Source organism: Delphinapterus leucas, chromosome 4, assembly GCF_059928025.1.
Source record: "Delphinapterus leucas isolate spDelLeu-1000000601 "Yukka" chromosome 4, BTC_Dleu_Yukka2, whole genome shotgun sequence".
Taxonomy (NCBI): domain Eukaryota; kingdom Metazoa; phylum Chordata; class Mammalia; order Artiodactyla; family Monodontidae; genus Delphinapterus; species Delphinapterus leucas.
Genome location: NC_143132.1, coordinates 10,707,098 through 10,728,189, shown reverse-complemented (window position 1 = coordinate 10,728,189; position 21,092 = coordinate 10,707,098). Strand labels below are relative to the sequence as shown.

Genomic DNA, 21,092 nt, shown 5'->3' with positions numbered 1-21,092 from the left:
GAACACTGCACAGTTAGGTTTAGGGAAACAGTAGATTGGCAGCCAGATACCAAATGAAAACAGGTCACATCGTCTTGCGGTTTTTCTTTTTTTTTTTTTTTTTGCGGTACGCGGGCCTCTCACTGCTGCGGCCTCTCCCGTTGCGGAGCACAGGTTCCGGACGCACAGGCTCAGCGGCCATGGCTCACCTCAGCCGCTCCGCGGCATGTGGGATCTTCCCGGACCAGCGCACGAACCCGCGTCCCCTGCATCGGCAGGCGGACTCTCAACCACTGAGCCACCAGGGAAGCCCCCTTGTTGTGGTTTTTAAGCCCCTTTTTCCTGTCTGTCTCCTGGGTCTGGCAGGACTGTGTGTAATCTGTTATATACCTACTTATTAGTACCTCTACTCACCAAAGATCTGCCACAAATACCAAAAACTAAAGCTGGGACTAATTTTACCTTATAAAAAGCATGAATTCAAGTTAACTCAGTTAAAAGAAGTTATTTGGCAACTTATAATAAAACCACATATAAATATTAGATTTGGAAGGCATAAACATGCAGATATGATATGTCACTATTTATAATGGTTGTTGAGGATCTTCTATAGCTTCTGTAAGTTATTTGCCCAGTATTCATGGTGCTTAAATTTTTATTTCTATAAGAAAAAGATTGATGCACATTTTGTACAGTTTGCAGGAAAAATGTTTTAGAAGCTTCAGAAATAAAATTGACCTTGCAGAAACATAGTGCAATTTTGTTTGTTTCTTTTTTTTCTTTTTCTAATAATTCACTAATTTCAAATGCATCATTGCAGATGTATTTTCCTGGTACAGTACGTCACTGCTGCCCGAGGTCTGATGAGAGTGTGGATTGACATTAAAGAGGTGATAAGATGAATTTCATTTACCACTGATTACATGTGGATGTATATATTCTTATTTATTTATTTATTTATTTATTTATTTTTGGCTGCGTTGGGTCTTCGTTGCTGCGCACCGGCTTTCTCTAGATGCAGCGAGCGGGGGCTACTTTTTGTTGCAGCGCATGGGCTTCTCATTGCAGTGCTTTCTCTTGTTGTGGAGCATGGGCTCTAGGCACACGGGCTTCAGTAGTTGTGGCACATGGGCTCAGTAGTCGTGGCTCGCGGGCTCTAGAGCACAGGCTCAGTAGTTGTGGCGCACGGGCTTAGTTGCTCCACGGCATGTGGGATCTTCGCGGACCAGGGATTGAACCCGTGTCCCCTGCATTGGCAGGCGGATTCTTAGCCACTGCGCCCCCAGCAAAGTCCCATGGATGAATATATTCTTGAAGTAGTAATTGGTTGGTTCTGAACATATGAAAAATTAGTCATATATTAAACGTTAGGGAAAGAACTATGACCCAAGTTACTTTTTAAAGTTAACAGATTGTCATGGACATATCAAGGTCTTCTGGAAGAGGTTAATCGGAATGCTCACACTCTAATTTGGGAAGCTGCTTTGCCTTGCTGTATAACACTGCGTTCTAAGAATGTTATGAAAGTATTATACACTTGAAAAATGCTTTTACAAGGATAGAGTGAGAATTAAGACCTTCCCCCAACTTTTGTCCATTGTCTAAGATTTAAATTTTTCCTTTATCCTGATTTTAAAAATAAATCAACTTTACTGAGGCATACTTTACATAAAAGAAAATGCACACATTTTAAGTATGCAGGTTGATCTGTTTTGGACAAATGTATAAACTTGTTTTACTACTACTGTGTTGTTGTTACTGCTGTTATTACTGTGTTGCTCCATCAAGATATAGAACATTTCCATCATTCTGAAAAATTCCATGATGCTCCTTTCTAGTCACTCATCCTCTAGCCGATCAATCTGTTCTGAAAAGAAAATTTAAAAGCAAAGTTTTTTCTTTTCTCATCTATTGCTTTACTCCAACACAATTATGTCTCCTTTTCTTTCTCTTTCATTCTTTTTTTTTTTTTCTTATTTTTTTTGCGGTACGCGGGCCTCTCACTGTTGTGGCCTCTCCCGTTGCGGAGCACAGGCTCCGGACGCGCAGGCTCAGCGGCCATGGCTCATAGGCCCAGCCGCTCCGTGGCATGTGGGATCCTCCTGGACCGGGGCACGAAGCCATGTCCCCTGCATCGGCAGGCGGACTCTCAACCACTGCGCCACCAGGGAAGCCCTTCTTTCATTCTTGTTGCTCTAGCAGCCTGGCGTTTTGTTGAATTAAAGCACTGAGCTGATTATTGGCTCTACTGACTAAGGAGAGAGAAACATGCCTTATTATTTTTCTATTTTTTCTCAGTGACCTTTTCACTCTTCATCCTCTGAAATCTGCATCCATCCATCCATCCCCCCCCACCCACCTATCCATCCATCCATCCATCTATCCATCCATCCATCCATTTGTCCATCCATTCACCACCCACCTATTCGTCCATCCTTCCATCCATCCATCCATACATCCATTCCATTCATCTACCAATTCACCCACCCACCTGTCCATCCATCCAACTTTTTTTGAATGTCTGCTCTGAGCCAAAGGCCACCGGGAATCCCATCTCCACTTGATTCATGTTCTAACAGCGAAGACAGACAATTTAACAATTATGCTAAAAAGGCAATACATACTACAACAGGGAAGTATGGGACACAATGGGTGACATAGCAGGAGTAGCTGGGAGGGATTCTCAGGGGAAGTGACATTAATGGTGGAGACGTAGGACAAATATCAATGAGTCGGCTAATTATTTCAGGAAATTTATTGAGCACTGCAGGCTGGGCACCGTGGTAGCTGCTAGTGATTCAGACAGAGGTGAGTAGGGCAGACATGGGACGTTTCTCATGGTATACACATCATCGTGGAGTTAGCCCAGGCGGGGCTGGGGCAGTGGGATGTTTTAGGGAACATCTCAGTGGAGCACAGGGAAGACAGAACAGAGTGAGTTAGAAACACTGCAAATTCCACATGACCAGAATATGAATGTCAGCCAGGAGGGGCGTTCTTGATAGCCTTGCAAGATACAGCTGTGAACAGGGACTACAGTAAGCTGTGAGCGGCTTGGCTGTCAGTCGCTGTATAGAATGGTCATCGGATCCCTAATCAGAATCTTGAAAGAAGGAGAAACGGTGCATGCAGGCACCGCATCTCAGTCACTTCCAAATAATCTTCTCTGGCTTTCATAAACGTAGTCATGATTAAAATGACCTTTCACGAACAGCGGGAGGGAGTGCTGAAGAAAATGAGATATGTGAGAATAAAATCCATCTACCTGATTGCCGTGTAACTTTTGGTGAGTCACGAGAGTGAGAATTTCAGATGTGAATTAGAGATTGCCAAGCGTGGCGGCATACTTGAAAAAAAATTCCCTACATGTCCTACTTTAGAATCAGAAGACACGAGAATTGGAGAAGAAAAACATGTATTTCTTATTATATCCTAACTTCTTCTCAGATAATTTTAAGGTAAATTCTTTATGTAATTTCCATCTGAATTGTTGACCTTTAGATGAACTTTACTTGATAGGCACTTAATGCAAATATTCCACAGGATTATTTAAATGCTGTAAAATACGACGTACCCCAACTGCCGATGCACTTTTGGTCATAACATGCCTGTATAGTATATTTAATCCTTTGCAATGAACATTTGGGAAAATCTATTTAGTTGGTAGTGAGCTCTGTACAATTTCACCTAAAATTAAAGCTCTCCAAAAACCCACATCTCCTGCGGGCACTAATTCTCACAAGATTCTGGACATGAAAAATCCTAAATGCTTGCTGACTGCAAGTCAATGTTTATAGCCCGAGTATTAATAGCCGCACGAAATGTTATACTTCTCTCATCATTTACCTCCTTTGCTTGGATGTAGCATACATTGAGGGGCTGATTTTCTTTTCTTGGATGGATGGCTCCAAGCTACTTATCATCAGATGAGAAATATAGTCTATGAAAATCTCTTTAAGGAACACATCCAATCAATGGCAAAGGATGCGTCCCGTGTGATTCTGCCTGTCTGTGCCTGTCGTTTTGCATTTTACTGAGCCCTCTCGCTAGCAGGGCTGGCGAGGTGCTTGAGTCCTGGGCACGTGCGTGATTTGGGACCCTTCATAATCGTCTGCCAGGTAACCAGACTGGGAGCATTATTGGCTTTGGAATTTCAGGTGAGGCTGTACCTGCCACAGAACCACTCATCAGACATCGTCCATCAGGAGTGAGGCTGTTTGTTGACTTGTGATTTCTACTCTAGGGTCTGACGGCTTCCCGGGCAGTGGGACCAGCCACCTGTATTTCCCCAGTTGTGTAAGGGGAACTGTTGGAAATCTGCATTAACTGACAACACAATTCAACTTTATTCCAGGGTTATGTTTTGTTTTGCCACATCGCATGGCTTGTGGGATCTCAGTTCCCCCACCAGAGATTGAACCTGGGCCCCGGCAGTGAAAGCCCGGAATCCTAACCACTAGGCCACCAGGGAACTCCCTCCAGGGTTATTTATGAAACAGGATCCTGGACCAGCGCACTTCCCAATTCAGTTCTGCTCTGCAGGGGCTCCTAGTTATTCAACATGATGACAAATAACAGCCCTTCCCCCCACCCCCGTGGTTAATTAGTGAATCTCCTCAACAATCAGATTGTTGGAAATGTGGTGGAAATGTGGATTTTCCAACATGTTTAAACCCCAAACGTATATGAATTTTAAATAGGCAAATGCTGTTGGGGAATGACAGAATGAGGCTGCTTGTACAAGGAAAACAGAGGAGCAAGTGAATTTTCATGGAAAAATGCCTGATGCTTATCTCGATGAAGATTAACACCATTTGCTCTAGTTCGGCAAATAAACATGGGGTTGTTTAGGCCTTTGGGGGCTGGCCAGGAGTTCACCACCATTTGTAATAAGAATTCCAGGTGAGATTCAAAGAGGAGGCTTACAGACAGATTTTCTGAACATAACTGGCCTTTGTAACTTAGAATCTTCCATGGGCATCCTTTCTAACAGGAAAGAAAACTCCTTAAATGGACAATCAGAGAGATTGTCGTTTAGTGGATCTGCTGGCGAAAAGGGTTTTCATCAGAGTATCCTCTCCCTGGGCAAAGGAAAGACTCAGACTTCTGATTTCAGTTTTCTCCATTTTCCCCTTTCCTAGGTGATGCAGCATTAGTGTGGTTGACCCTCTGTGAATCACAGCAAGGATCTGGGAGTTTCCAAACTCAAACTGATGAAGGGATGCGTCCTTCTGAGACTGCAGAATTTAAAGGGTGCACAGGTTGACAATTAGAAATAAAATGACAAACAGGTAACTTTTCCGTAAAGAGCATATTGTGTTGATTTATTATAGAATGCAGTTAAAAAAAATATCTTGAGGTTAGCCTCTCCAGTTTAAAAGCACTTAACTAGGGACACTTGAACAGCTATGCAATGGTCTCTCCCTCATCTGCCCCGACCCCCCACCAAGTACTGTAAACAGGGTTTTGAGAACATTCAGTCAATGTCTTGATATGAACAGCCACATACCTTTGCTTCTTAAAGAAAACCATCTTCCACATTTCCAAAGCATGCATTGTTACTTGGCATTAGGTATTTCAAAAGGACAAACCTTGTTACGGTATTGTAAGGCCAAAATAGAATACCTATTGACCAGACACACACATGACAACTAGAAAAAAATTACAAACATTTAACCTAGTGTGACAATTCCGTCAGGAATGAATGGGGAAAGGCACTGCATCCTTCTCATACCACCACGCATCTACTGTCCACTTCACATGCTTTGAATTCAGGTCCTGTCAAATAGCTGAAAGGCATTTTCTATAACATACGATTCACAGGGAGGTTAATACATCTTACACTAGTCTTCCACGGCCGTATTTCTCACCCAAGGGCACAACAGGTATGAATATATGCTATCAGCTTTATTTACAAGTTTATCTTGATGTTTCAGTGGGGTTAAAAAAAAAAAATCAATGATCTCAACTGAAAGTTCCCCCAAAAAAGGGTTTTGGCTATGGTTCATGTATATAAACCACCACGTAAAAGAAATAAATGAAACCCATTTATTGTCTGACCTAAAACATCTACACTAAAATTTCTCACCCCCTAAAAGTTGGCAGTGAAACTGCTCTTTTCTGAGTTTTATAAGCGAAACGCTACGTAGGAATTTCAGATCGACTTCTTTTGCAAAAGCACAAGCTCTAGGTGGCATCAGATAGGATGCTGAGTGGGTGTATTACCGGTAGAATCCCCCTGTGTGTGCTGTTGCAAAGACAGTCATTGAATCTGGTAAGGTGACAGATTTTGCAAATGCTTTCCTATCTTCCCCAAAGATGTAAAACAACAATGGCATAACTCTATATACGACCAAAGGTTAGTTCTGAAAATCAGTAATACACATGCACAAACATTAGAACGTGAGGGGGAAAAATGAGACACTACAATTTCCACATTGCATTGCTGTCTTCACAACCTTTCTGCACCAGACACCTTATGGCTTCATGTGGTGCCTTTTCCTACTGGGAGAGAGAGTCTACCTTGTAGGCTGGTTAGAAACAGAAGGCTCTCCCTGGACCCACTGATCAATCTACCCCTGGCAAAAACAGAACCTACCAGAAAACAACAAGTACAAAACACTATCGTTATTGGTTTTCTCGAGACGTTCCCAGAAGTCCTTGTGCGATCACCCCAAACTCAGTGATTGGCTCAGGACATTCCCAGGAGCCATGAACATTGACTGATGCGCAGCGTTAGAACCAGAAGACAAAGCCTCGATTCTCTTCTGAGCAACATGGAATTTCTGCCACAGCGATCACAGGCTGCCATCTCCAAAGTTGTGACCGGGCCGCTTCCACAGTAAAAGATTCCTTCTCGTGAGTATGATTCAGAACACTTCATCCGGGTGCCAGTTCAGCTTAAGTGGACGGGCGAGTACTCCGGCCTCCTGGTCTGGATAATTTTGGGTTTGGGTCTCTTCATTCTTTCCACCTCGTCTTCTTCCTCGTTCTCCTGGTCGCTCTCACACACGTGGACCACCACACTGGGAGTGGTGTCGGTTGCTGCGTGCAATTCATACTTTTCCCCTAGGGAAAGAGAACAATTGCAGGGTAACTCAGGCAAGGACCCGAGGGTCAAAGCAAAAGAGCAAACGGATACGCACGTAGAGGTCAGCTCAGCCGGGCTTCCGTGGGCATCCAACGGGGACTGAGGGCCACAGGCAGCCACACTCTGGATTGGTGCTTCTTTGGTGGCTCATTCTATATCTCACCACCGTAAATGACTCAGCTTTCAATCAAACACTCTGAGTCCAGGCATATGGAAGGTATGGAAGGAGTGTATTTTTTAATTACACTTAGCATGTTCACCAGGCCCTCTGAGCTACCCAGAGGACTTCCCCGGTGTGGCGCAAGGAGCACCCGTTCAGGAAAAGACGGTGCATGAATAAAGGCGTTAGGAAAGGACCTCTTGAGCCCACGATAGGGACAGGAAGCACAGGGAGGCCCTGCACAACCCTGCACAGGTGTGCTGGTTGAAACAGGTGCTCTGAAAACATTTTTGACCACACCATATCCTTTTTCACACAACTATCAACCCCTTGAACCAGGAGTGTCCTATTGTTCTCCGTCAGCCTGAATTTTATCAGGTTCAGTCAAGATGCTTTTACTCATAAAAGGTGTTGCCTCTTCCCTACCCCACGCGTGAGACTGGAATGCTATTGTAACTGCGGCTGAAAGGGGGAAAGAGCCTCAGCATTCTCGGGGTTGGGGGCAACTAAGGTGGAGGGCCAGAGAGATCACTCAAAATGTGGGTCACGATCCCCTTTACAAATCCCTATCTACCTGCTGAGGAGTCGCAATCCAGGAAGCATGGGGACAGGATCATATTTGCAAAATCTTTGCAATCTTTCAACTGTTGAAAGAAAGACTATTCAAGGTCACAAGCCCTAAGTAAACGAAGGGCAAATTGATCTTATGGCTATTTTCCAGAAGGGTTTCTAAAACAAGCCGTCTGTAAAGAAGTGGTAGGTTCTAGAGTGTGAAGAATGCCCGCTAGCATCACTTCCTGCCTCTGGAGCAGTTTGACGCCTCTCCCCAGGTGGACGTCCCCTTCCTCCCTTCTCTAACATCCCAGGAGGTTTCAGCCCTCCGCTACCTAATACACCTTGACCTGGAGCTGCCAGGAGGAGCGCTGGCCACTTCCGTCTTGACCTTCATGCCACGATGAGCAGTAAGTAATGTGATTCTTGCTTTCTACCACAGGGGGAATTTCCGTCAGAGCGATGTTTACAGAGATGTCATCTTTTCCATGTGAAACCGCTAATGGTCCAAGAAAATAAAACCGTCCCCTCAGAGGAACACCAGATTGCTGGTCAAGGAGAAAGCTGATGGCCTCAGCATTTATTGCACTTGCTCCACGAATAAGGCAGAAGGGGGGCTCAAACCTCTTTACCCCCAAGAACCCCGCTTGCACCTGCCAGCTCATCCAAACCCTATCAGGTAGGACAGGAACCTCCAACATTGTACTGTTTCCAGAAAACATGTTGTGAGCGCTGCTCATAAGCTAGGCACTATATGAAGTGCTTTTCACACGATGATCTCGTTTACTACTCCACCCGGTAATACCCATTTTCTGGATGAGAAGCCTGAGGCCAGAGTACCTTTCTTCCTAAATGCTCACACCTTTGTTCCTTCTGAGGACCGGAACCTCTTCTTCCCCTGGCAAGCTCACTAGGGGAGCACCCCTCCCTATTGGGCTTTGTGACTGGGGCTCTTTCTCCACTACGATCTATGGGTCTCTGTTCCCTCACACATTCAAAAGGTCAGGGGAGAAGCAGATCAATAGATGAAATTACCTTGACTAAAAATGAAATGTCTAAAAGTGGGGAAAGCCTGTTTTCCCTTTCCAAAATCCAATCACTCATCCCCACTTGGGGCAACAGGACGTGAGGCCGGGTCTTGAGTCCCTCACACCGGCTGTGCTCAGTGGGTGAGGGGATGGATTCACGTGATGCGGCCCAGAGGGATCATGGTACTTGGTCCCCTGGACCAGCTTGCATGCTTTCCTAATGGATGAAGTAAGAGGCAGGCGTGCACGCTCCCACCCCGGGGCATGGGTTACTTCGATTCAGAAGAAAGCAAATAGAGACAATTCACAACACACACCGGCACTGATCACGTGAGAAGTGGAAAGAGCAATGGGGTCGTGGCCACTCCTGCTGCAGGCGTGTCTCTGCCTTGACCACAATCTCTCCACGTCTCCTTGCCCCCTCTCCACCCGAGGGCACTGCTTACCTGGCCCCAGCTTGGAGATAGCATATAAAAGGTCATAATTTATGACGGGAGTAGCGTCTTCCACTTGTTTCCAACCGACCGGCGGCGAGGCAGGAGGAGAGATCAGAAACTGCTTGTCTGGGTTTGGTGGAGCCAGGTGTGAACTTCCTATGTGTAAAGTCTGAGGAGAGAGATAAATGCAGGTGGGTGTTCCTCGGGGGAAGAACTGAAGCAGCAATCGCACTTAATGGCAGCCTACGGAAGACAGGTGTGAAGGACAAACCCATGTCCAGACAGCTGAACAGGTGCAGCCCAAGGATGAATCGCAATACGGTTTCTAAGGGCGGGGAAGGGAACTTGGATTATGGTGCAAGCATGATTAGAGGCCCCTCGCAGGACAGGGACTCACAGGCACTGGGATTGCAAGTAATTACGCTTGAATTAGACTGATTGAAAATATACAGAGATAGTTTTAGTAAACATGGGAAAAGTAAAGCACTGTCCCTGAGGTCAAGAGGGATCTCAGCATCAATTGCTTCCAGCTCCTCATATTACGGTGGCATCACATCATATCACAGAAGCTCCAAAGGCTAAGCGACATCTCTAAGATGACCCAGGACTCCCGCCCACCACGCTCTCAGGCTTCCCTCCCTCTGGGGCTCTGAATCAGATGCCAAAAGTGAGGAAGGAAAAATACATCTGCCTTCCAGGATACATATTTAAAACAATAATGATAAGGAACAATGACCAAGATCCTAGTTTGGGCTTAAAAATTATACCAGTGATTAGAGGGCTGTTTGGAGAGATCTTACATCGAAATGTTACCAGTTTGGATTTTCTTTGTTCTTTAGTATCCTCCCCCCACCCCAGAAAAATCACAATGAACATGCATTTACTTTAATAAACCAGAAAAAGTCGTGGAGAGACCAAGTAATTACTTATATGGAGCCCCACCAAACGTAGAAGGGAATTTGCTCCTAAGGATCCAAGGTTGAAGCCTGCGCCTCGCACTTACCACCAGGGGGCAGGGCATCCCGGCTCTCATTTACCCTGGAAGGGCAAGTTCACCTTCGCGCAAGGTCAGGAAGCCCCTCTACAGGATCTGCTCCCGTACTGGCAAGGGGAACTCAGGGCCCCAATGGGGGTCTCTTTCACCAGGGAGCAGCGTCCGAAGAGCCCCTGCCCCTCCCCCTGCCAAGACTTTAGACTCCGGTAACATCATCAAATGGAACTTTGTGAGCTACCTAGAAGGCAGTTGCCGGGGGAGGCAGGAAGGGTGATGCAGGAGAAACAGCAAACCCGCCGCACAGCTCCCGGGAATGCCCTGGGGCCGGGACCCCCGCTTACCAGAAGTATTTCTTAGCATTTGCTACCTGCCTGGTGAACCCATTTTTTTCCTTGCAGGCCGGGTCTGGCAGCCCCGTTCTGATGCGCAGGACCGGCTTGCAGACACCAGCTCTCCAGGAGTGAGCGGGCTGCGGGGACCCAGCGCAGAGCCGAACCGCTCTGGCCCGGGGTGGGGTCAAGGGTAGCCACGCCCACGACGCTGCGGTCCTCCACTTTCCTGAGTCAGGAAAGGCTCTCTTTCTCCCCTCATCACTCAACCCATAAGGTCATCTCTGAGGGCACTTTCAAAGACACCCCGATGTCTTCTTAAAATAGGTGACATGAAAAATTTCGAGTATGACTTTTGCCCTTCTCAAGATGATTTCTTGGAGTTTTAAATCAGCCTATACGTAATGGATGTCTAAGCTACTTTTAAGGGTGGGAGGGAGGAGGGAGAAGGATGGGTATCAATGAACTCGATTCACCTGAGCAAAATATAATTTCATTTCCTTTCCAAGAAATTCCGTCTTATGTAGCTGGAGTCTGGCATCCGCTGCAGATAATGGGTTGCTGAAGTTTATTCTGACTCGTTTGAAGCTCTTAAAATACTGAAAGGTGATATCTTTGTCATATGTCCTAAAGAGGGATTCAAATTTGGCCTGAAAAATAAAAATAAAAGGAGTTGAAATTTACCTGCATATGACCTTTGACTGGATGACTTCATTACATTTCTTATGGAGGAACCAAATTATTAATCATGTCAAGAACTTCCAACTTTTTTCTTAGAGAAGACAGAAAACCCACCTTTCTCCTCTGGGGAGATTCTGCCCTTTTAATATATGTGATTTTATACAAAAGTAAGAATGTACGATTTACTAAATTCATTTAATCAGCTGAACAATTACCAATACTTCAACACTTCTTACAGTCACGGAAACATTCTTTTTAAAAGTAGAAGGAACATTTTCATTTGGTCATTTGTCACCCTTCTGGCCTGCCAGACCCTATTGTCCTGTGACCCCCCCCCCCAGTCTAGTGAGCTCCAATCCCACCACTCAGCTCAGGGCATTGCTTTGTCCATCAGATATTGCTTTTGGACTTAAAAGCACTGGAGCTAATTTCAAAAAAAAAAAAAAAAAACATTATTATTGAATTGGTAACCAATGCAGTTAATGAAAAGGCTTGCATTTCTTAATGTAAAGGAGGCAGTTTTTAAAAAATTCCCATTATTATTTTCCCATTCAATCTGTTACGTTTTAACTCTCTAAAATAGTAGTGGTTTCAAAAATTAACATTCTGCCAATGAACTCATTTCTGCACGCTGGCTTTAATACATGTACAGATCTAGCTCTAGTGTTGAAAGAGCTAGTGAACACTATAAAACAGCATGAGCTCTTAGAATTGAAATGCCCAAGTTCAAGGACAAAAAGCCTAGATTCACGAGAGCGTTCATCAACTCCTGGGAAAAGCTCTAGGGAGCGACCCCCGGTGGGGTCCTGGGTGCGGGTGCCCTTGGGGGGACCTGGGAGGCCACTGAAACCTTTCTGACCAGAGAGGGAGGTGATGGACAGTCTTGAAACTTCCAGAAAGATTATGCAGGGACTTTTAGTCACCGAACTTTCTGAATCTTTTTTCAGACTAAACTGTGAGGATGGTGAGAGGCAGATGGGGGTGGGATGGCAGACGGTGAGAGCCCAGATGGGGCAGCATGCCCTCCACCCAGGTGACTGGTGAGAAGGGGAGGCCCTGGAGCCTACAAGTACCCTGGAGACCTATGCAGAGCACGGTGCTTCTGCAGAGGGGAGAGAGGATTCCCAACAAGAAGGGAGAACATCTTCGAGGATATTCATGGCTAGAAAGCGGGGGAGGGGAGGGGCCCTCCTGTCGGTCAGTGCCTGGTCCACAGGGCAGGGCTGTGGGCAGGTCCTGCATTCCCTGCTGGCCGGTGTCTCCACCAGGCAGGTGGCTCAGGGGGAGTGGGAACAGCTCACAACCGTCCTCTCTTCGAATTCGCCGGCTTCTCTTTAGTTGATGGAAATGTCTGTGACTTTCCCACGAGGGGTGTTGCAGAGGCAAAGAATGAGAAAGAATGCACAGCAGATGTTTCAGCTGCGATTTCATCTGGCTGCACGTGGCTTGTTCTCCACCCCTCCCGAGCACGGGGCAAGTCTGGGGCGTAAGGGTGTCTGCGCAGATCTGGAATTTCACACGACCTCATCCATAGGCACTGTGACCAACTGCTTAGTTTTAAAGTTATCATTCATAATTTAAGAGAGATGACTTTGCTGAATATTTTTAGAATACAAGTCAGGGCTTAGGACCAGAACCCAAGAGAACCCACACTATCTTGTTAATTTCATATTGCTATTATGTTATTAGTATTCTCTTATAAAATAATCTTATTTGTTCCAATAACCAATACCTAGTAATTATAGTTATCGGATGGCATCTCTACTTAATTAAGTAAATCAGTGATTTTACTCATATAAGGCTAACATTAACATAGACTTTGTAGTACTTTTACACGTAGAACATGCTCTAATATCTAGTTCAAAAACTACAGTCCCGGCTCGCAAGCATTGTACACAGTTATGGAGTTAAATTTGATTAGAAAAAAAAAAAGGAACCTTCTGATGTCTCAGTAGGGCTTTGGGTATAAAGGTATAACGTGATCACTGCCCCCCAAACAGAACATACAGAATTCATTCATATATAATATTGTTAGAGATCAATTAGATAGCTTCGTAGCTACTGATGAAAATCTTACATTTTAATCAAATGAAGAAGAAAAGCATAGTAATTAAAATTACTAATTATACTAATAACCATCAATGAGAGCTGCTTCCCAGGAGGTATACTCATCCCACACTTAACTTATGTATCCAGTTTTATTATTTATTTGCTATGGCTGCATTTTCTCCAGCTAGAGAAATCTGGAAACTTGAAGACAGGCCCTTGTAATTCCTGCAAACATTCAAATATCTTTCCAGTATTGATTTTCTGAGATAAAAATCAATGTATCCTGAACTCTAAATGTCAAAGTGAAACATTCTGTTCACTGTCAGAAAAGTCCTCCCTCCAAAAGTTTACTTATTGATACAGCCCACACAGAATGAAAAAACACCACGCCAAACCCTCCCTTACTAACTGGTCAAGGGACACAGATGCTTTTAAATATTGAGAGCTTTAAAAATTCCTTCACAGTTAATTCCTCAGGCAACACCTTTTGATTTTTAAGGCTCAAAGCATTCTGGATGTATTTCAAAACCCCCAAACCCACAAGACAGCCACATACCCCACCAAGTCTTTCAGCTAATAGTCCCAATTAACATAATAGTTTGAAAACTCTCAAAAATCACATTATATCAGAAGCCTTACCCTGGTTTCACTTTCGCTGAAGATCTCACTGTTTGCCACACAGGCAATCAGGGAGCTAAAACTGTAGTTAAAGTTTCTAAAGTGCATCTTGCTTTCTTACAGAGAAAGCTACAATTCCCGCAGTCAAGCCCCAAGTAAGGTTCCTTTACCAGAGGCTGTAGGTTCTTTCTCGAGCCCTCACTTATAAAGCACCGAGGTCCAGCCCCCACCGGGAAAAAAAAGCACCGCTTCCAGAGCATCCTGTTTGGACACCAAATTCCTGAGTCAAGTCCTACTTGCTCGCAGGCAGGCAGAGACAGAGTGTAAGTTTCTACTGGAAAGAGGTGACGTCAACACCTTAGTCATTTTCCCTATGCTAATTAACTTTGCTTGGGGAGGATGGAAAAAACTGCCGAGGTTTGCTGTGCAGCTGCTTTATCTACCCCTCTTGCAGCATAGTTTCCACTGGTAGTAATTCCATTCAGCCACTCAGTCACCAGGCTCCTCGGCTGAATGGGACGACCCTTCTTAAGATGGAAAATGTGACAGAGGAACAGGAGGAAGGTCTACAGCAGTAAACAGCAATTAGCCTCCAGGGAACTCTCAAGGCTTGGAGAAACCTGGAAACCGAAGTCTTGGCAAGTTGTTTGATCCCTGTAATTTCCTGAACACTTAAATCAAAGTTTCAGAGGCTGGGGTATTAGAGAAAACATTTTGAAATCAGTCTTGGTCAATGAACTCTGCTTTTAAAGAAAAAGTGGACTTCATTTTGAAATACGGCCTTTTTTTTTTTCTGATTAAACTTTATTGGAGGAATGTCCTAATTCCCACTTGTATTCCACAGTGAGAATGTGAGAAGAGATCCTAGGATTTTCATTGGAAAACTTTATTATTGTAATTTGAGAACCAGGAATATGCAGCACGTTGATCATTTTCTAACAGCTGCTAAATTCGGGAAAAGATACAAAACTATTTTAGAGGATCTAGCCTCTGAAGTTGAGAAAAGAAACATTCAGAGGTTGTCTGCTTAGAGACTCACAGACTGAAGGTTTTTGTTTTTACTTTAATTAGGAAAGGAAGAAGAAATAGGAAGAATGTACACTACAATTGAAAAGTTAGTTCAGTTGGCCTTTTTTCAGGTAAGATGTCTGGTCTTGGAGAAGCACACTGGGTGTCAGGATGCCCGTTCTTTGAAAAGGCTGCAACTCTTTTTTTTTTGCAACTTTTTACTTTATTACTTTTTAAATTGGAGTATAGTTGATTTACCATGTTGTGTTAGTTTCAGGTGTACAGCAAAGTGAGTCAGTTCTACATATCTATATCTATTCTTTCTCAGATTCTTTTGCCTTATTGGTTATTACAAGATATTGAGGGTAGTTCCCTGTGCTTATATATAGTCGTATGTATTTGTTAATCCCATTAAAAGGCTGCAAGTCTTTGAACTTCCAAGTACTTTGCTAGTTTAGGTCCCTATGGCAGTGTGAGTCCTAGGTCCTTCCTACTCATTATCACCTAAATGCTGTCTCATTATTTATAAAAACATTCTCTAGTCTAGAGGCGGACACCTCTTAAGCTTCCAAAAGTTAAGTGGAATCCTGCTATTCACATTTAAAAATTAACTACAAAGAATCATTAATGTCAGCCAATAATAAAAAGAATATATGCAATGGGAAAGAACAAACCAGAGCATTTATCCCCCCATAAAAGGAAATGCGAAGTCTTCTTGCATGAGTGAGCACTGCTTAATCTCCATGGATGGTGCCCTGCTGCCAGCTGTAGAGTTATGCAAGAGACCAGTTATGGTGTTTGCTTTGCCAAATTACCCGTAACTGCCAACCCAAGAGATCTAAGTGCATGTGTTCTAGAAGAGTTTCGAACGCTGTGAGATAGTATGGCATGCATCAAACGCCAAGAGGAAATGGTCCATTGGGTGGTGCTTGGTTCCGGGAACTGTGCCCTGGGATTGGCTGCAGTTCGGTGCACAGCCTGCAGCGTACCCTGGAGGCACATGCAGGCTTTGGTGGTGGCCCGGGGGTGGCAGTGGGGGTATGGGAGGCCAAGGGGAAAGGCACGGGAGGTAGAAGGCACAGAAGTGCATTCCACTCCTCCAGAGCAGCTGTCCCTCCTTTTCTCTTTCTCCTGGAGTCCACCTTGGCGAATAAGGGTTAAAAGGAGATCAGAGGAGGAAGAGGAGGTTAATTTCACCATCTCCTCCTCGTCCTATTAAAACGCATGACATGAAGCTCCAACTCAGTCATGTGGGCAAATCTGGAACATTTCTGTTCATCTGAGACAACAGCACTGAACTCACCCAAATTTACAATTGTGGTTTCATTAATACAGATGGGATTAAAAAAAAAAAAAAAAAAAGGAATAGTGAGGTATTTGAAGATGGTTCAACTGTCTTTGCTCCTAGAAATAAATGATAAATGATAGATCTTTCATTAGGCTGTCCAGAAAGCCTCCCAAAACATGCAGTTCTGTACATGCCTTTGAATTGATGGTAAGCTCTATCTGAATCATATTTAGGGAACTTGAGTGCTTCCATTTCTAGATCAGAGATAGGGGCTCAAAGTTGTGGCCGACTGTAGGGAGGCTGGATTGGAAGCTGGCAAAAACCACCGGGTCACAAAGTGTACCTGAGAGAGATGGCACCTAGGGTCCAATAACACAGGCTTCCCACAGCGTGAGAGGTACGGAGCATGGACCTTTCGTGGTGCTCCAAAGCCCCGGCTGGCCAAGGGAACAGACACCTGTCCCTGAACCCAGAGGGCCTTCCTTTTACCGGCTCACCTGACAGTTCTTGCTAGGAATGTCCACTCTTCGACTGCACGTCTATTAGACATGAACTTGCACTTCTAAACGTCCTATGGTATTTGTCTATCCCTTGTGGTTTGAAAGGCAAGTACTTTTTTGATTCTTGTTTGCAAGTTGGATGTAAGTGATTTGAAGAAAGCAGGGCCCACAGCAACGTCTCATTAGAACTCTTGAAAAGCATACTAAAAATTGCACTTAAAATAGTAAAACAGGGGCTTCCCTGGTGGCGCGGTGGTTGGGAGTCCGCCTGCCGATGCGGGGGACGTGGGTTTGTGCCCCGGTCCAGGAAGATCCCACATGCCGCGGAGCCGCTGGGCCCATGAGCCATGGCCGCTGAGCCTGCGCGTCCGGAGCCTGTGCTCCGCAACGGGAGAGGCCACAGCGATGAGAGGCCCGCGTACCGCAAAAAAAAAAAAAAAAAAAAGTAAAACAGAAACCAGAAGTTAGAGAAGAAATGAAATGCTTGAGTCCGCTGAAAGCTTTAGATGTTTTGCATTTCTTCTATTCGCGCCATTAAAAATCTTAAATGAATCTCTTCAACCTGCATTTGCTTCCTGTGGCTCCAAGCAGTGAGAGCATATTTTCATTAAGAAGTTTCTATTTTCAGTGAGGAACAATTGAGGTTTATGTCGAAATCCATCATTCCCATCACAGCACTCTTAAAGCGTAGTGAGGATGACCTCAGCACGCCCATTATAAACCCCAAGGAGTTTACAACTACGCCAAGAATGTGCCACCAGTGAAGCCTTCTACAGAATGACCGCAGAGAGAAACCGAGTTCTGACTTTGCTGTGCAAATCAAAGCTGAGCGAAGAAGAAATCTGCAGATCTCCTGGGAGGGAAAATGGCACACCCGATTGAGATCAAAGGTATCAGAGAGTTTATCTTGAATGCCAATTAAACTTGTGTTTTAATGGAGCTTTTAGCTTCTGAGATAATGGGATAGCTTTACTGTTATTTAATATTCGTAACCCTTCCCTTTATAATGTGGAGCATTGTTCCCCCAACCTAAGTTACTGTACACAGGGGCCTCTGAGTCATCTTTATCACTTCCCAGTCTAAAAGGTGTTATTAACTGAGGGGACACTTCTTGTTCTCACTTGGAAACCAGGTTAATATCAACTTCCCAGCTGCAGTGAAGATTGAACAATCTGACATAGGCAGAGTGCCCAGCGTAATGCTTGAAACACAATCAGTGGTTGATGCATGTTAGTTGTGTTTCTAGTTCCCATTTCGTCGGTAAGGATACTGAGGTTCAGAGGGCCTCACTGTGTTGAGGAGTCAGGACTCACCCCGATCCTTTGACTGCAGATTCCATGGAACTATGCTTGCCTCGCAGCAGTGCCCTTTGGTACTTCCCCATCTCCATTCTCTCAGTCCCTCTGGCATCCTGGATGGCTTCCTCTCCTACGTGCCCCACCGGTCAATGGAGGGGTCTCTAGGTTCTCTGTAGCATCCTCCACCTGGCACTCCTGCACACCATTTCAGGCAGCCACAGTACCTTTCTAAGTGGCCTCGCTGTGGCCAATTTCTTACTGTTCCAAAATAGTGCGTCATTCCCACAACATAAAACTTCCCGAAGCTGAGCTTGATCACGTTCCTCTCCTAGTGTAAAGATTTCAGTGACTTCCCATTGCTCTGTAGGTTAAAGGGGAAGATTTTCACTTGGTATTCATCCATGTGTCGATCCATGCATCTATCTACCCATTTGTTCTTTCACCCAAGCACAGTTCCAGGTGTTGGGGGTTCAGAGATGAAGACAGACAAAACCCTCTGCCCTCATGGAGCTAAACACACATGGAGTGTGTTTAGATAGTGGTAAGTGCTAGGAATAAGGCAGAGATGAGGGATAGGAAAAGCTGGGAAAAGGAGAAAGAGAGAAAGAAAGAAAGAAAAAGGAAGGAAGGAAGGAAGGAAGACTAGCCAGGGAAGGTGTCCCTGAGAAGATGACAGGTGGGTACATCAAGACCCGAAGGAAGTGGCGGAGTGAACCGTGAGATGCTCGGAACAGCATCTCAGGCCAGGGATCAGAAGGCACAAAGGCCCCTGGCATGTCCAGGCCCAGCAGGAGGCTCAGAATGGCTGTAGAGGAAGGACGTGGAGAAAGTGGTTGGGAGCAGGGCCACGCGAGACCTTGAGCCATTGGAAGGTCTCTGGCTTGCATGCTGGTATCAGAGGGTTTTGAGCAGAGGAGAGGCATGAACTAACTTCCATGCAACAGAACCACTCCAGTGTCTGGGTTCAGAAAAGAGGGAAGGGACAGGCTGGGGGCAAGGCACCCCTAAGGCATGAGACCTTCTCTGACTACGGAGCCCATGACTCCTCTAGGCAGCTTTCCTCCCTAGCTCTGCCTGCTTTCCTCAGTTCCGTCAGCCAGCTCCTCCCTAGTCTCTTCTCTGCCTGCCAAACTTCTATTCATCCTTCAAAGCCCATCACCAAACATCCGGTCTCCAGGAGGCACCCCTCCGGACTTTATGTTCTCTCCCTCCTTTAACCCCTGTGACCTCTCCCCCCCACCCCCCAGCTCTCAGTGCAGTCTGCCTGGCAGCCTAGTTATATTCTTGCCTGGCAATCTCCCTACTACAGTGAGAGCTGCTCGAGGACACCACTGCCACTCCCTGGAGATGCGGATAAATGCTTGTGCAATTCAGGGACTACACCAGGGAGGGTCCATCTGAGACGGGCAAAGAGCCAGCATCCACCAGCCATCAAAGGGCCAAGGCCATCCGTGTTCCTAACTGGAGGGTTTCCAGTGCCTTTGGTTTGAACAAAGACCTCTTTTTCATTGCAGGGGGTGGTAAAGGTACAAGTTTGCTCAGCGGGTGCTGGTCACATTCCAGGGTGTACTTCCTCTGTCCTTGCTGCATGGTGGCTTGCAGGATGTCCAGGCACGGGACTGCACCACCAGCTCCAGACTCTGAGGCCTCACCCCTTGGACACTCCCAGAGGCCTTGTGACTCTCCTTAGGGGTCTGTGGCTGGGGTCTCGACAGCGCTTTGTCATTTGGGCAGAACGTGTTCAATTTAATATATGTTCACTTGTCTTTTTTAAATGCCTATTTTTTAGGGTGTGTTTTATAAGGTGCACAGTAGGGAGTAGAATTTGTATAGAAGTTACAAATAAAATGCTTTTATTGGCAGATGTACCAAAAATCCTTCATCCATGAGGTTCATGATCAAAGATGTTTGAAGGCCTATTGTCTCAGCAGTAGGGTGATTAAATTCCCAATTTTCTGCTCTTTTGTGACGATCACGTGTAAGAAAGAGAACAGGAAAATATTCTTCTTTCTGATTTCTAAAGGCGTTTCCATTTTTGTTCTCTCTGAAGGGTAATCAGGGAATGGGCTGGGGAGCTGGGCAGAGCCAGATGTGGGCTCGGGAATTTACTGCTCATAGAATTGCTTTATTACTGGTAAGATCTGCTCGGCCACAGGGAGGGGCCTTGTATGAAAGAAAATGTAAAACAAAGCTGATAACCTTTTTTTGTGGGACTTAGAAGGCTTTAACCAGAACTCCTTAGACAAGAGAGTGCCCTTGTCTCCCACTACAGAAGGTGATGCCTATGAATTCTAAATCTGAGCTGAGGAAACCATCTTTAATGAAAATCACCTTTATGTTTAATAACCATTAATCTTCTGAATCTGTAGGATAACACAAAAGAAGTGATATTGATACTAAGCTTCAGCCTGGGTCATTTTTGATACTTTGGGGAAAAAAAAGGAAAAGCCTGAAATATCATTTGATACTTTACACAGAATAGTACAAGATAGTATACAAATAATTTCTATTTCTGAGATAACGCGGAACTTCCTATTACTTAATTTTTTTTTTTAAGTGGCTTATTGGGCTTCCCTGGTGGCACAGTGGTTGAGAGTCCGCCTGACGATGCAGGGGACACGGGTTCGTGCCCCGGTCTGGGAAGATCCCACATGCCGTGTAGCGGCTGGGCCCGTGAGCCATGGCCGCTGAGCCTGTGCGTCCGGAGCCTGTGCTCCGCAGCGGGAGAGGCCACAACAGTGAGAGGCCTGCGTACCGCTAAAAAAAAAAAAAAAAAAAAAAAAAAAGAAAAGTGGCTTATTGACACCAGTGCCACAAATGATGGAAGCAGTGGTGAAAATGCTAAACGCATGTTTTAGTAGAATGGCAATCATGCTCTGTTAAAGCTTGTGGTGGAAATGAAGGAAAACTGCAATCACCCTCAAAAAAAAAAAAAAAGAAAGAAAGAAATGACATAAAGTAAAATAAAACAACCAACTGATTGGGAGGAAAGCATGTTCAAATTGATACCTTAAAAAAGAAGTCACAGTTCATCCAAGATTTCATCTTGTTTGTTAAATTCCGTGTGCACTTGAAATCCCA

General features: G+C 45.1%; 1 protein-coding gene across 2 annotated transcripts in view; it reads right to left on the bottom strand.

The window, feature by feature from the left end:
• Positions 1-2,865: 2,865 nt before the first annotated feature.
• The window catches only part of RCAN1 (regulator of calcineurin 1), a 97,360-nt gene continuing 79,133 nt past the window's right edge, over positions 2,866-21,092 (bottom strand). The window contains exons 1-4 of one of the 2 annotated variants that reach the window (XM_022552794.3): positions 13,939-14,313; positions 11,046-11,219; positions 9,256-9,415; positions 2,866-7,047 (exon numbers count right to left, since the gene is read on the bottom strand). In XM_022552794.3, coding sequence (XP_022408502.1) covers positions 6,875-7,047; positions 9,256-9,415; positions 11,046-11,219; positions 13,939-14,025 — 594 coding nt within the window. In that variant the 5' untranslated portion in view covers positions 14,026-14,313 and the 3' untranslated portion in view covers positions 2,866-6,874. Of the gene's footprint in view, positions 7,048-9,255; positions 9,416-11,045; positions 11,220-13,938; positions 14,314-21,092 lie in introns of those variants that run through there. The other variant, XM_022552792.2, reaches the window with a different exon arrangement.